Consider the following 14,814-nt stretch of genomic DNA (forward strand, 5'->3'; position numbering starts at 1 on the left):
TCCTGCTGATGGGCCCTTATCCATCCTGCTGATGAGTTAGTTGGGCTCTAGCCAACTGGACTAGTATACTTAGTTTGTGGGTCGAGCCCAATAATTTTAAGGGGCATTATCATAATGGTTAGTGGAAATGCAACATAATTTATCATGTCGTAGTGGTCAATAATATTGTGGGGAATGCATCAATTAGCTTAAAAAAATCTTCGTAGGAATTTGTTGATTAGAATTGAGTCTTTCTAGTTTTTAATGTTGTTGGTAAACTAAATTTGAGAACATTCTTAGAGTTGTTTACTAATTGGAAAATTAGTCAATGGACGTTTTTCAACTAACGAAAAGGTATGAAAATGTGAGGTCATTAAGCTATACTAATAACCATGATCAATTTATTTATTATGAATTTTATTATATTTGCATCGATGATCAATAGTGGAGTCAAGCATGATCCTGTCTTTAATTGAAAATTTTTGTTCTCATATTTATTCCTTTTTTTAAATTTGTTTTCTAGGTTTTTGCTTTAACCAAAACCCTCATATTTTATTTTTATTTTTATTTTTATTTTTGAAGAAATTAATTCGAAACCAATTTTTTGTGGACTCGATCATACTCGTCACTTTCACAATTTTTAGTATGATAATATTTTTTTAGTGGATTTGACACTCATAAGCGTCCCTACACCTTGATGGATGCTGATAAGGTGAATCTAGGCTTCCTGAATTACTGAGAAACAACCTGATCCTTTGGGCCGTAACCCTTATAGGGCTATTATTGGAAGAGAGATCAGAGATGGCCGTTCTGTATCTTCGTCCGCTTTGGGCCTTCTGAGCTTGCTATTGGGTTAGGAATTGAATTTGATTTTGGACTATCAAATTTGTGACCACACCAATAGTAAATTAAAATAAGAAAAACAATAAAGAGATATATAAATACAATAGTAAGTTTGCGGTGTAATTTAATTTTAGAGATAATTATATTTAAAAATTTTTAAATTATATTTTATGCATATAAATCATCCTATTTTTTTACATAATGACAGAATTACTCCTTGTAGCAAAAAAAAACCGGATAGTTTATATAAATATAATTGTTGTTTGATTTTAAAATAAAACAATAATGAAGTACCTTCTCCTCAAATATGGGAGAATTTGGATAATAATGAAATTTAGTAGAAAGAAAAATAGTGTTTGGATTGGAGTATTCAAATACATCCAATCCATAGTAAGCGTACGAGGGTATGAGGGTAGGGGGAGAGAAGGAGAGCGCGTGATTTCAGGGAAAATTGAGTCAGCAGCAGTGAAACGCCGCCGCTTATTATATAAACCAAAATCAGGGCCCTCCCCAGCAGTAGTGTCCGCAAACGCCATCTCAATTCCGGGCGGTCGCAACTCTTTTCACCCCCCTACCCTTCCCTTCCCATTTAATTACTATTATTATTTCCCAACATTAAAAAACACTGCGCTGTTCCTCATTGACGGCGACGCTTTCGTCAAACTAACTCTGTCCACACCCACCAGGCCCCATATTTCTTTTCCTCTTTTTAGAAACGAACGCGTTAACTCCCTCATTTTCATCCTCTTCTCTATTTCTCCTCCGCCGTACGTAGCTGCTGTAGAATTCTTGGTGCTGGGGATTAAACTGCGATAATGGGTGGTTGTTTGTCTTCTGAATCCGGCGATTCAAGTCGTCGTCTCAAGCCCTCTGCTGCTAATGTGGTTTTAGCCAACGGAGAATTGCGCCAGTACTTTCTCCCCATAACTGTCTCTCAAGTTCTCCACTCCCAAAATTCATCTCCCGATGCCTTCTTCCTCTGCAACTCCGACAATTTGTATTTCGACGATTACATACCATCTCTCCTGCCCCACGACGAACTGGAGCCTGCTCAGATCTACTTCCTGCTGCCTACAGCCAAACTTCAGTATCGGCTTGCTGCCTCCGACATGGCCGCCCTAGCCGTCAAGGCTAGCGCTGCGCTCGAGCAGATCAACGCTTCCAATAGTCGACGGAAGAGAAAAACTCGGATTTCACCGGTGTTGGTGTCGGAGGAGGATCCGCAGTCAAATCATACCGTAAATCAGAACAAGATTAGTGGGGGGGTTAAGAATAATTACAAAAGCAAGTCGTCGTCGTCGTCGTCATGGGGGGTGCTGGGGTTATCGAGGTCGGGTTCAGTGAGGAAGTTAACGAGATACTCTTCTAGACGAGCGAAATTGGCGGTTCGGTCATTCAAGAATAAGCTGAGCACCATATATGAAGGATCGGTGCATGCTCCGCCGCATCCCCCACCCCAGCAGCAATCACTAATGGTTTATTGAAGCAAAAATATTATTAAGGGAGGGGATCGAGTTTCCTTGATAAAATAAAATTATTTATTCTTTTCTGCCTCGTCTTCTTAGTTTTTTCTTTTTACTTTAGGGGGGTAAAATGAAGAAGGATTCTCGATTCTTCTGAGTAAAAACTTGGCATAAATTAAGCGAGACGCAGTGTATGTGTACATGTAGGTGCGTGTTCCCTTGTTCGTCTCATGAGTGATTTACATTATTTGTTTTTGTGAATATTTGTTTCATTGAATACAAATAATTTGAGGATTAATGAGAGGAATGATTAATGCAGATGTTTGTCGTGAATGCATTCTTGAAATGATAGAATCAGGAAGGTAGTATGTATGTATGTATGTGGATGGTGTAAAAGGTGTGGTGGTGGTGATGTTGTTACTATAGAATTAAGTGAAAAGTAAGTAAGTAGGGGTGGGGGAAAGTGGAAGAAATTGAATGGGGATGGATAGGCATTAGGCATTATTGGCATAGCGCGTCGACAACTTGAAATTTCAATGGAGAAAGTATTTAACTAATTATGGAAGAAATTAATATGCATCACCAAAGTCGTCCATTCTAGAAACTTACTACGCACCCCTATACCTGTCCCTGTCCCTATCCCTATAACAAACTTCTCATTCTTTCATTTGAAAAGTCAATTAATGTCTGCTGTCAAACTTATATTTAATATTTGGTTGATAACAGAAAATTCAAAGGGTCAATTGTAATGGCATGATTCGTTTGATTTACGTACCTGTTAAACTCAACTAATTATACTATTCTTTCTCTAAGGAATCTGTTTGGTCATTGCTGCACTCACTTCGATTCAACTTTTAATTTCGGAGTGTACATACATACATACATACATAGTTGGGCTACAACCAGATTAAGCTAGTGAACAAGCCCACCATTCATTGCCAACGCCTTTCAACCTTGTTATGTCTAACCATTCCTTACTTGGGTATTGCACTCACTTGGATTCACTTTCTTTATTATTGCACAATTGTTTATATGAAATAGTTTGTATTTACCAAATAGGATAAATTACAACTATCTCCCTTAAAATTTATCATAATTACGAATATCTTTTTATTCTTTAAAAATTATTAATACCCTTTCAAATGAAAAATAATTATGTAGTCCCTAGATGGTAAATTAAAAATTACAATTTTTTACCTTTGTTGTTTTTTAAAATAAACAAATATTTTAAAAATATAAAAAAAATTAAGGGTGAATAAAATAAATAATTTATAAGAAATATTAGTTCATAAAAATATTTTAAAAAATTATAATATATATATAAAAATATAATTTATAATCCAAAATGACATTTCATCACTTCACCATAAAAATTGGATGAAAACCTAACAGAATGGATTCGTTGTTAGACGAACATTAAAATTCAAGGGAGTATTAATTTGTAATTTTTCAAACAATAAAGAGGTACTCATAATTATGTCAAATTTTAAGGAAGATGGTTGTAATTTAGCCTATTAAATATTATGATTCAAAGCTCTTCGCCAACTCCAATGCTATGGAATCAATTATTGCAAAATATCATTTTAATAAAATTGATCATTGTAAAAAAAATCTAACAAAAATAAGTCTTTTATAATTAATTATTAAGAATCATACCGTTAGAAAACTATATATGGCCTTTTGTTACAGTTACTTACCATGGCCAAAATAAAACATTGTAACGAAAACTAATTAATCATACATGGGTTCACTAGAAAAAAAAATACTATTGTCTATGATTTTATTGATTATGAATAAAAATTGCGGTAAATAATTATTACTAACTATTGTTAAATAAAAGTCGATATAAAAATTTAACTTATTCACTATGAAAACTATTTTTGTCATGGCTCAAATATTTTTGCCATAATTTTTAGTTATTATAAATGTATTAACCATACTTGTAAAAACTACGACAAACAATCATTATGTGTCCGTTGTCAAGACTTTTTACTACTTCTATTAATTTTTACCCATGAAAATTAATTATGATCAAATGTTATATTTCTTCTAGGAAAAAATGCAATTTACCCCCTTGTATTCAACGAAATGAGCAATTTACCTACTGTGAAAAATAAATTAGCAACTTACCCTTTTGTGTAATAAAAAATAGAGCAAAATACCTCCTAAATCCAGCAGTGCACTACACGCGCCTCATGTGCATCTAGATATCATTTTAACCAATTAAATATTATTATATATATTTAATTCAATATATTATATATATATTTAAAAAATAATATACATATATATATATATTCCTTTCTTCTTCCTCTTCCTACCGCCGGACCTTCCTCCCCCTTCCCCCTTCCTCCTCCTCCTCCTCTTCCCCTTTCATCCTCCACCATCGCCACCCCCTTCCTCCGCCCCCTTCCTGGCCCAGATTAGGCTCCCCCCTCCCCCTTCCCTCATCCTCCTCTCCCTTCCTCCTCCCACGTCGCTACCCCCTTCCTCCTCCACCGTCGCCACTCCTTTCCTCCATCCCCTTCCAGCACCCAAATAAGCCCTCCCCCATGCCAAATGCATCGCCCCCACCCCGATCTCTCTCTCTCTCTCTCTCTCTCTTTATATATATATATGTATATATAACTGTATATATAAATACATATGTATGTATAAATCATTTTTATTATAAAAGTATAAATATATATATTCAAATTTAATAATTATATATAATATATAATATTAATTTTATTAGTTTGAATTTAAAATGTTGATTTGAATTAGATAAAATCTACACCATTGATTTATTAATTAAATTTGAACCATAAATTGGTCAAGATTCAAAGGTTATTAAATAAGGACATAAATATTATTTTAAATTTTAAATAAAAAGTTATAAAATATGCGTGTGGTTCATGAAACGCGTCGAATAAATTGCTGTTTTATTTTTTATAGGGGGTAAATTATTTATTTCCATTAACATAGGGGGTAGATGCATTTAACCCAGTCTTGTAGTGTCTGCTAAGAGGAAGGGTAGAGATGAGAAGAATGTCTTGAAGAAGGAGGAACACTGATATTACCTCCCACTGGGTTTATGCATTACACCCTTTTGAATGCTGTAAGATGAGAAATATTAGGTTTGGCGGAGTAACAAGGGTTGATTAATCAATGCCAAGAAAAATGAAGGACAATTCCAAGAAGCTAAACTCCAACAAATATTGTCGCTTCCACCGTGACATGGGCCATACACTTAAGGAATGTTATCACCTCCAAAATGAGATAAAAAAATTGATCCAGCAGGAACACTTGAAGGAATATTTCACCAATATCTACACGGACACCAATTTGACCTAGGGCTAAGTGCACCACCTCGAGAGTTAACATCAAATCCAACTCATGATGATAATCTTTCCACAACAGGAGTTATCTCCTAACCTCAAGAGGACCAACAGGAAGAGACTCCCTGGCCAAGAAGGAGTGACCCTTAGTTCGCGTAGCGGGAAAACGATCTTTGGGCTATTCACATTGTAATAGGAGAAAGCTCGAGTAGGAGATTAACATATCCTTTTCTTCTTTTGATTTTCTTTAAGACATTGTAATGCGAATTTTGAAGTAATGAAGTTAGTTCTCTAGTCGTAGTCTCAACAAATAAAATAAATTTAGACGTAGAATCCCTAAAATTTTAAGAGGACCCCAGAGGTAAAAATCGTCCTTGCCCTAGAGGCAAAAGTTGTTGTTACCCCGGGACCCATAGACGAAACTTCATTGAGATCTCCATAAAAAATGTTGCCTGAAAAAATTTTGCATTTCCTTGAAGTTGGTAAAGTACCAATTCTGGGACTTGAATAAATATCCTTTGAGACAATGTCCCCTCATCAAGAATATTGCACTGGAAACTTTGCGCCCCCCTGGTAAAATATTAACTCCGGGGTATGAGCAAAATCATCCCTTGAGGCAACATCCATAAAAATGAGTCAAAATGCGATATGCTATTTGAAGAAGTGCAATAACTACACTTACTGATGCATACCAGAAATTTGATTGCACCACAAGGGTCGAAGGATCTTCAAGAAAATTTTAAAATTATCGAAGGACTAGCCTTGCAAAATAGAGGTTAGCACTCCGATGCTTAAGTCAGTAATGAATTAAAGAAGAAACAAAAGGAAAACTTGAAATAAAGTGAGAATAATGATGAGATATGATCAGGAATGATGAATATTCGTGTGGAGTGCAGATGTTAAGCTACAATAGCTTAAAAACTGAGAGAAAATAATAAGTGAAAGTGAGAGTTTGAGTGTAAGTGTGATGTCACCAGAAGTCTGCACAAGACCTCTATTTATAGGCTTATACAGAATTGGATACAGATTCAATTACTAAGTTCCGTACGCCACAAATCGTTGGTGATTTGGATGAATATTAACTGATACATGTAAGCTGGACTAAATCCTGCCAAACTATCTACAATCTTGGGAGTTAGTTATGCATAGAGTTTCCAGCTTGTTTATGACCAATTTACCTGGAACCTCCTAGAGATATTTAAGGGTGACGTGTACAAATGTGTTGATAAGCTATATGAAGAGTCTTCTCAATTGTATGATGACGTGTCCAGTTGAAATGAGCTTGTTTCTTGGGTCTGCCAATTTATTAAAGAAGCAGGTAAGTTTGTGGGCCTTTCTTCCCTACTAATGGGTTTTATCCGTCCTGCTGGTGGGCTTTATCTGTTCTGTTGATGAGTCAGTTAGGATCTTAGCCAACTGGGCTAGTATACCTAGCTTGTGGGCTTGACTCAATAATTTTTTTATGGGGCATCATCAATTCCCCCCCCCCCTCCAGGAGTATAAATTGTGATGTTCGACTGCTGGAATAGATGAATGTCTGTGAAAGAGAGAAGAATTTTCCTATTGGTCAGCAAGACGAATCCCGTCGAGCTTCTTGAGTAATGCCGACCAGTTGAAGGACTCTAGCTGAAGAGTCCTTTTTGCTATGCTTTGTTGTTCTTGTAGGTTAGTGTATATACTTGGCTAAAAAATACCCAATCTATTTGCTACGTAACAATATTCTCTACAGGTGTTAGAGTAATACTAAGTAGGATAAGATAATTCTTAATCCAAGTGGCTAGGACTTTACTGCAAGAAGCCTGTAGGTTTAGGCAACTTGCTATAGGGCAAGAAATGTTGACCTGTTGTGCCCAACTGATGCAAGTGTATTTGTTCCAATTGCTTCTATCATTATCTAGGAAGATGTGATTTTATTAGTAGGAGAGAGTATATCTCATATTAAATGAGCAAGGATAGAACTCAAGTAGTAAGTTAGCCTAAGTAGGTTTTATAAGCATTATGTTGAAATAGATGTGCCAACAGAAGGCAACTAAAAACTAAAGTAAGTATGTCAGCTGCTTGCATGTTGTATATGCCAGCTGGTGATGGCTGAGTTAGATGCGTACGTGTGACATCCGTACAATTTTTCACGTAATTGGAAGCTAATTGGTAATTATTAGAAATTTAAATTTAATTAGTAAATAAATTATAGATTAAATTTTGGATATAATAAAACTTGAACGGATTAAATTGGAGTTCGTTATAATATTTGGGGGCAAATTATAATAATTAAGAAAATTAGAAAGGACGTAAAAATAATTATTTAAAAAGATTTATTAAAAAAAAAAAGAAAATGAGATGGTGGGCCGTGGCATGTGACCGCCTCAACAACCATTAAATATATATATGTATGTTAATTGCACACACACACGCACAATTACACACACAACACATATTCTAATTTCAATTTTCTCTCTCAACTGAACGAGAAAACAGAGGTATGAAACTATAATTATAATTTTATTTAATTTATATAATTATATTATTTAATTAGTTCATTTACTAAATATTGATTATATTGAGTGGTGAACTATTTAATTGGAGTATTTTATGATTTTGGCTATTTAAATTAGTGTTAAATTAAATATTATAATTGCTATAAAAATGATATAGATTGGAAATTAAATTATTTGATTTGTTAGATTTAATTATCATTATAGCTAATTTACACAATTCCATCGGAATGATTAACCAAGTATGTAATTATATGTATTATTGCTTAATTAAATTGTATAGCAACGATAAATTGACAGAAAATTCATAGAAATATTTCAGAAGTTATATTTTAGAAATATTATATTATTAATGAGGGAAAAGGAGGTTTCAGTGGTAATATAATTTACGAATGTTATTAAAAATGATAGTTATAAATATATAAGGGGTTTGATTAAGTGGATTCTTATCAATTATTTCGTAAATTAAATATATTGATTATACGTATAACATTCTATTATAGGACGTAACGAAAAAGTAGGGGGTTGAGCACTCCCTCGTGAAACCGAAGCATTTTGGGATATAAGGTAAGTATAGCTAATTGGATTTATATATATATCTATATGTGTAATATTGTATATATTTTATATATATTGGTTTCTTGGATGCGAATGTTGACTTGGCTTTATATTATTATGCGTGGCTTTCGTATATTGATTGTTTATATAATTAGTTATGGATTATTTGTTAGATTACCTTAATATCGGTGGAATTGCTACTATGTGCCATGTGTTTGTAATAGTTGGACGTGATAATGGTATGATGACGTGATCGTATAATTGATTGTTGTATGAAATCGAATTGGGAGTTATTATTGAGGGAGTAATTATTATAAAGAATAGAATGACGATTGTGAGTTGAAATAAAAGATGATGCTTACCTAGTTGGGAACACAGTCAATGGTTTATGAAAATGTGAGATGATAATGTGATTGATAATGAGATATGAAAAATATATGATCTAAGCTACGTAGCATGGCGCGTAGGGTACCGGGGTATTCGGGGGCAGCGGGGAATATCTTGTGTTGTTAGCTACACACTGGGGTGGTGTGGGGGTACCATGTTTGTTGTGATGTCCTGTGCTATATTGCTACACAGCTGGAGTAAAAGCGTGTGGGGATATCACACAACGGGTATCCTGTGCTGTATATGATATGATGATGGCCGGCGAAACCATTGACTGGTGTACTCCAACTAGAGTAAGTGGGCCCTTAACTAATAAATGATAATGAATGAATATTATGTCGTGGATTGATTTACAGTTGTGAGTATGTATTACTGCTTATATCTGATGTTGCTGTATGACGAATGACTGTTGTCGGTGTGACTGCATGTACGTGATACTTTGTCTGTATATATATAAGAGTGATCAGCTATACTTATTGAGTAGGCAGCTCATTCCTTGCCACGTACTTTTCAGGAGATAGGTCACACTAATTAGCCACACTGGACTTTGAGCGGTGGCGTCGTCTTTATTAGGTGGGTCAGCCGTGACATGTGAAGCCAGAGTTTTGATTGTTGGGTTGTTAAATATTCTGGTCTTTTATCGATATTTGTGTTTAAAGTTGTGGTATGATTTTTCTTGAGGTTATGTACATGAGGACGTTTAGTGGGGATAAATATAAACTTTTGGTGATATCTAATCCCTTTTGTGATATATATATATATTATGCTGATAAATTATAATTTATTTTATGGGTTGAAAGAGAATTACTTGTAGAATGAGTTCTGATTAAAGAAAGGATGAAATAGTAATAATTAGATGTAGCGAGTAGGGGGTGCTACAGTACGCTAGCTAGGGGCGGCTTATCGGATGCGTGCACCAGCTAGGGCGAATTACTAGAAGGATGTGCTAGTTGGTGGCGACTTATTAGGAGCGTGCGTCGGCTGGTAGCAGCTTACGTAAGTGCAAATGCCTGTTGGGAACAACTTATGTAACAATATGTGCCACCTGGTGGCGGTGGCTTATTTAGAGTCAGCTAGAAGCTGAAAACTGAGCTTCCGAGTAACATAAGATGGGAATCAAGAATTGCATTTATTGATGTGAAATAATGCTTGATTACTAATTAGAAAATGTAAATGAAGAGTACGGATTTCAGAAATAAAACTTCCTAAGGTTATAAAAGTTCAATGGTCGAGAAAGCCTCCTAGAGACCCTCTGTTTGCTCCTTGCTACTGGAAAGTTGCAGTAGTGAGAGCGTTCATCAACCTGCTCACGCATTTTTCCTTTGTCCACGTAGCCCTTCAGGTAGCCATTTGTATAAGCCTTTCAATCTCTTGCCTTAGGTTGAGGCATCGATGGTTGTCATGCCCATACTCCCTGTGATACCTACAAAAATATTTAGATCTTGGGAGTAGGGGACCTTTCTCTGAGCATTTAGGCCATTGTCAGGTTGGATGCCAGTCAATTGCCATGAGTATTCTAGTTAGGCTGGTGATGAGCGGTGTATACTAGTCGTTTTTTAGATCAAGGGGACTGAGAATTCCTTTAGGCTCTCCCCTTCTCCTACTGGAGGAGGACAACTCGTTCTCCCTTTGCTTATTGTGATTGCTCCTTCTCACTAGCCAGACGTCCTCCAGGTTCATGTACTTTTCAACCCGAGCTAATACATCTAGGAAGTCAACGACTAGCTTCTTAGTTAGAGACTTGAAAAGGGGGCCTCCACAGAGTCCTTATGTGAATGAATTGACTAGTACCTCCTAGTGAGCAGTCTGGTTGTGTTGAAGCGTTGAACATATGCCTTTAGAGTCTTAATGTCTTCCTGCTTGACTCCGAAAGGCTGATAACTAATTTTTGGTACTTCTTGCTGCTAGCAAACTAGTTTGGAAGAGGGAGCATTTTTTAACTTACAGATATGTTCAGCCAAATCAATGGTACCATTGTAAGTAGGTGGAAAATAAGTAGGAAGTTCTTTCGTGTGCATTGACTTCCTGGTGTTCTACCTCTTTCTAGCTGGGAAAAAGGTTCTGCTCCTCTAGCTTGAGAACCATGGAGGGTTGAGTTAATGATCTCCATGATGAATTAACGAGGTTGTTTCAGAAGAGTAGGTTTATAGCAGCAGGTCCGATTGTTGAGTCGAGGGTTGGAGCTAAGTCTCCTAAGGTCAGATCTAGTGCAGGAACATTAGCACCTCCGCTAGTAGGACTTGTAGGTTGAATAGTAGGGACCAGCTATTGTAGGGAGGGAAAAGTTTCACTCGAGGATCCATTGTTACCTCCACTGTCAAAATTCATCATTTCTCACGCCGATGCTTAAGTGTTTCCACAGACGGCGCCAATGATGTGTACCAGAAATTTGGCCACACCACAAGAGTCAAAGGATCTTCAAGAAAATTCTAAGATTATTGAAGGGCTAGCCCTGCAAAATAAAGGTTAGCACTCAATGCTTAAGTCAGTAATGGATTAAAGAAGAAATAAAAGGGAAACTTAAAATAAAATGAGAATAGTGATGATATATGATCAGGAATGATGAATATTCATGTGGAGTGCAAATTATAAGCTTAGATTAGCTTAAAAATCGAGAAAAAATAATGAGAAAAAGTGAGAGTTTGAGTGGAAGTGTGATGTTACCGGAAATCGACACAAGACTTTATTTATAGGTTTGTACATAGTTGGATACGGAATTAATTGCTGAGTTCCGTACGATGTTGGGAAGATCTTTGAGTTGGCTGTCATACGTAATAAACTGTTGGTGATTTGGATAAATATTGACTAAGATACGTAAGCTCGACAGAACCTCGCCAAATCTGCCTACAATCGCGGGAGTTAGTTATGCACAGATTTTTCATCTTGTTTATGACCGATTTACCTAGAACTTCCTGGAGATATTTTAGGGTGACGTGTACAAATGTGTTAGCGAGCTATATAACGTATCCTCTTAGCTGTATAATAGCGTGTCCAACTGAAATGAGTTTATTTCTTGGGCCTGCTAGTTCAGTAAAGTAGTAGGTAAGTTTGTGGGCCTTTTTTCCCTGGCTTTATCCATCCTGCTGATGAGTCAGCTGGACTCTTAGCTTATTGGGCTAGTATACCTAGCTTGTGGGCTTGGCCCAATAATTTTAGGGGGCATCATTACTTATAAATACTAAACATATTCCCAATTTCATCACAAAATATCTGACTAAAAAGTGTGACAAAAATCATCCGAAGTACTAAATATTGCAAAATTATATACCAAATTTTTCGGCCATATGAGTAGAGGGAAAGTGATCCCAAGTATCGAACATTGCAAATTTTTTACCAAAATTTTCGACCGTATGAGTTGCCAGAAGATCACCCCTTGAGGCAAGATCCATATAATTCAAAAAAAGAAAAAAAGAGAGAGAAAGAAAGAACACTGCGCCCCTCCACCTTCCCCAAGGTCTTGGGGGGCTTCGTCACCACAAGTAAGAGTGTCTACTCTTCCTCATCCACCTCGAAGCCGAGAAGAGGCGAACTCCTCTAAAAAATTTACACTTCAAGTAGGGATAGAAATAAAAATACCTCCCATCATTAGTACAGGAAGACAACTTGGTGACCGATCACATGTTCCACAATGCATGAAAAAATCCTCTAGTGTAAAGGGGAGTCTCATCTCTTGAAGACAATGTCGAAATTCCTCAAAACACATCAAAAAATTCGGTGTAAAAAATGAGTAAAACAAATCCATAACTTTGAATAACCTCTACTAATAGAGAGTGGGAGTAAGTAAAATAAAAGATACTTGGTGGTGGAGTAGTTGAGATCTCCTCTTTCCATGTTTTTAACCTAGGTTCAAAACCTAGTGGTTGCGGCATTATGTGCTTTCTACTCTGAGAGCTAATGAGGCAGCACGCGTCGTTCTTGAGGATTTTAGCTTGAGGTCCACTAGCCTCGAGCCCAAGGAGCCAAACTTGAGCTCGAGGCACCTTGGTTAAGGTCAGCGCCTCAAGCTGGCTATGGCTAGCCTTAGGGTCGGCTTGTTCTCGTGCACCCTAATTAGTCGTGGTCCAACACCACCTCCTCCCCACAACTTGGGCCACCTTCAACAATAGTATTGGTCTTAAATTTTGGGCCTATTCACTTGTTCAATTTTGACCCAAATAGTTGGTCTAACTAAATCAAGACCCTAAATACTTCTTGTTTTCTTACTCTCAGATGACTTACTCGTCTTAGTTCTAGTAACTCATTCGGGAAAGGGGCTATATGATGTATATGTTGGTAGTATCTATTTATTTACAAGGGTAAAAAATAATTTTTTTATATACAAGCCACAAAATAAATACATATACCTACCACACTCTAAAACTCCCAATACCACTATAAATACCACACTTATTATTTTTTAAAGGAACTTTATTATTCATGATTTGACAAGACATAGCATAAAAATTCTTTCACTAGAAAAAATTAGATTTGGGAAGTATTTGTGTGCCGAGAGTAATTTTTTCTTTCACTCTCTTACTCAAAAGTCAAAACTACAACCACATCATTATACATATATAGCTAGTAAAAATCACCTAAACTGTTGATATCTTTATTTTGTTTTTTCTTTTCCTTTCATGTTAAGAAATAAAAGGGTAAATTATAACTGCATCTCCTAAGATTTGACATAATTAAGAATACTCTCTTATTGTTTGAAAAATTACCCTCAAATAAAATATAATTATATAGTCCCTAGACGGTGAAGTGAACATTACTATTTTACACTTATTAATTTTTTTAAAAAATTAAAAAAATATTTAAAAAATATAAAAAAAATTTAGGATAGGTAAAATAAATAATTTAGAGAGAATATTAATTTATAAAAATATTTTAAAAAATTATAAAATATATATAAAATTATAATTTATAATTTTAAAAGGGCATTTTTAATAGTTTATCATAAAAAATTAGATGAAAATCTAACGGAATGGACTCGTTGTTAGACTAATGTTAAAATCGAAAAATATTAGTAATTTTTTAAATAATGAATAAATACTTATAATTATGTCAAACCTTACCCAAAATAAAAAATAGGAAAAATGGTAGCATGTTGTGTGGCAGCTAAAGTTGTATATTACTTAATTATAAGTTGTAGCTAAAAAAAATGAAAACTTAACCACACTAACACATATATAGACCATAATGTACGTTTGATTTTAAATACACGAGAATTAACAGATATAGATCAAAATGTATGTTTGATTCTATATATCAATAGTTTTGGTAATTAAAAAGTTGAACTCATTACCTAAGAGTAGCAATTTTCAACCTAGTGGATCACAAATATCTTTATTTTGGAAAATTTTAGTCCGGACAAGATTTGACTAAATTTAAACTAATTATATGACAAATGTAATATAATTGTTGTGTGATTGGTGTACAATTAAGAAAAAATAACTAATTACATAACATATATATCTGATTTGCTCTGTTATTGGTTTGATTCGACTAAACTTGATTGGAACAAAATTTTTTTATTTATTTTATGATATTAGAGACATTTGTTCAAATAAATTGGTATAGTATAGTAAAGGTGCAGTAGGGGATGGGATGGGGATGCAGATGCAGCAAATTGAAAAGCCTTAGAGAAGGCAATAAAGCAATATGTTTTGCCACCAAAAAAGTCATTTTTAATGTTAATAAAGGTGGAGATGATCCATTCATTCCTTATAATTAATGTTTTCTTGATTAAATAACAAGTAACATGTTGAGATTTGAACAACTACATATGTAATG

At 35.1% G+C, this 14,814-nt stretch overlaps 1 protein-coding gene across 1 annotated transcript; it reads left to right on the forward strand.

Annotated features, from left to right (window-relative positions):
- On the forward strand, nucleotides 1,205–2,601 carry LOC105165909. The gene has a single exon (XM_011085065.2). It carries the CDS (start codon nucleotides 1,638–1,640, stop codon nucleotides 2,304–2,306), a length of 669 nt encoding a protein of 222 aa, XP_011083367.1. The 5' UTR covers nucleotides 1,205–1,637; the 3' UTR covers nucleotides 2,307–2,601.

This window comes from Sesamum indicum, linkage group LG7 (assembly GCF_000512975.1).
Source record: "Sesamum indicum cultivar Zhongzhi No. 13 linkage group LG7, S_indicum_v1.0, whole genome shotgun sequence".
Taxonomy (NCBI): Eukaryota; Viridiplantae; Streptophyta; class Magnoliopsida; order Lamiales; family Pedaliaceae; genus Sesamum; species Sesamum indicum.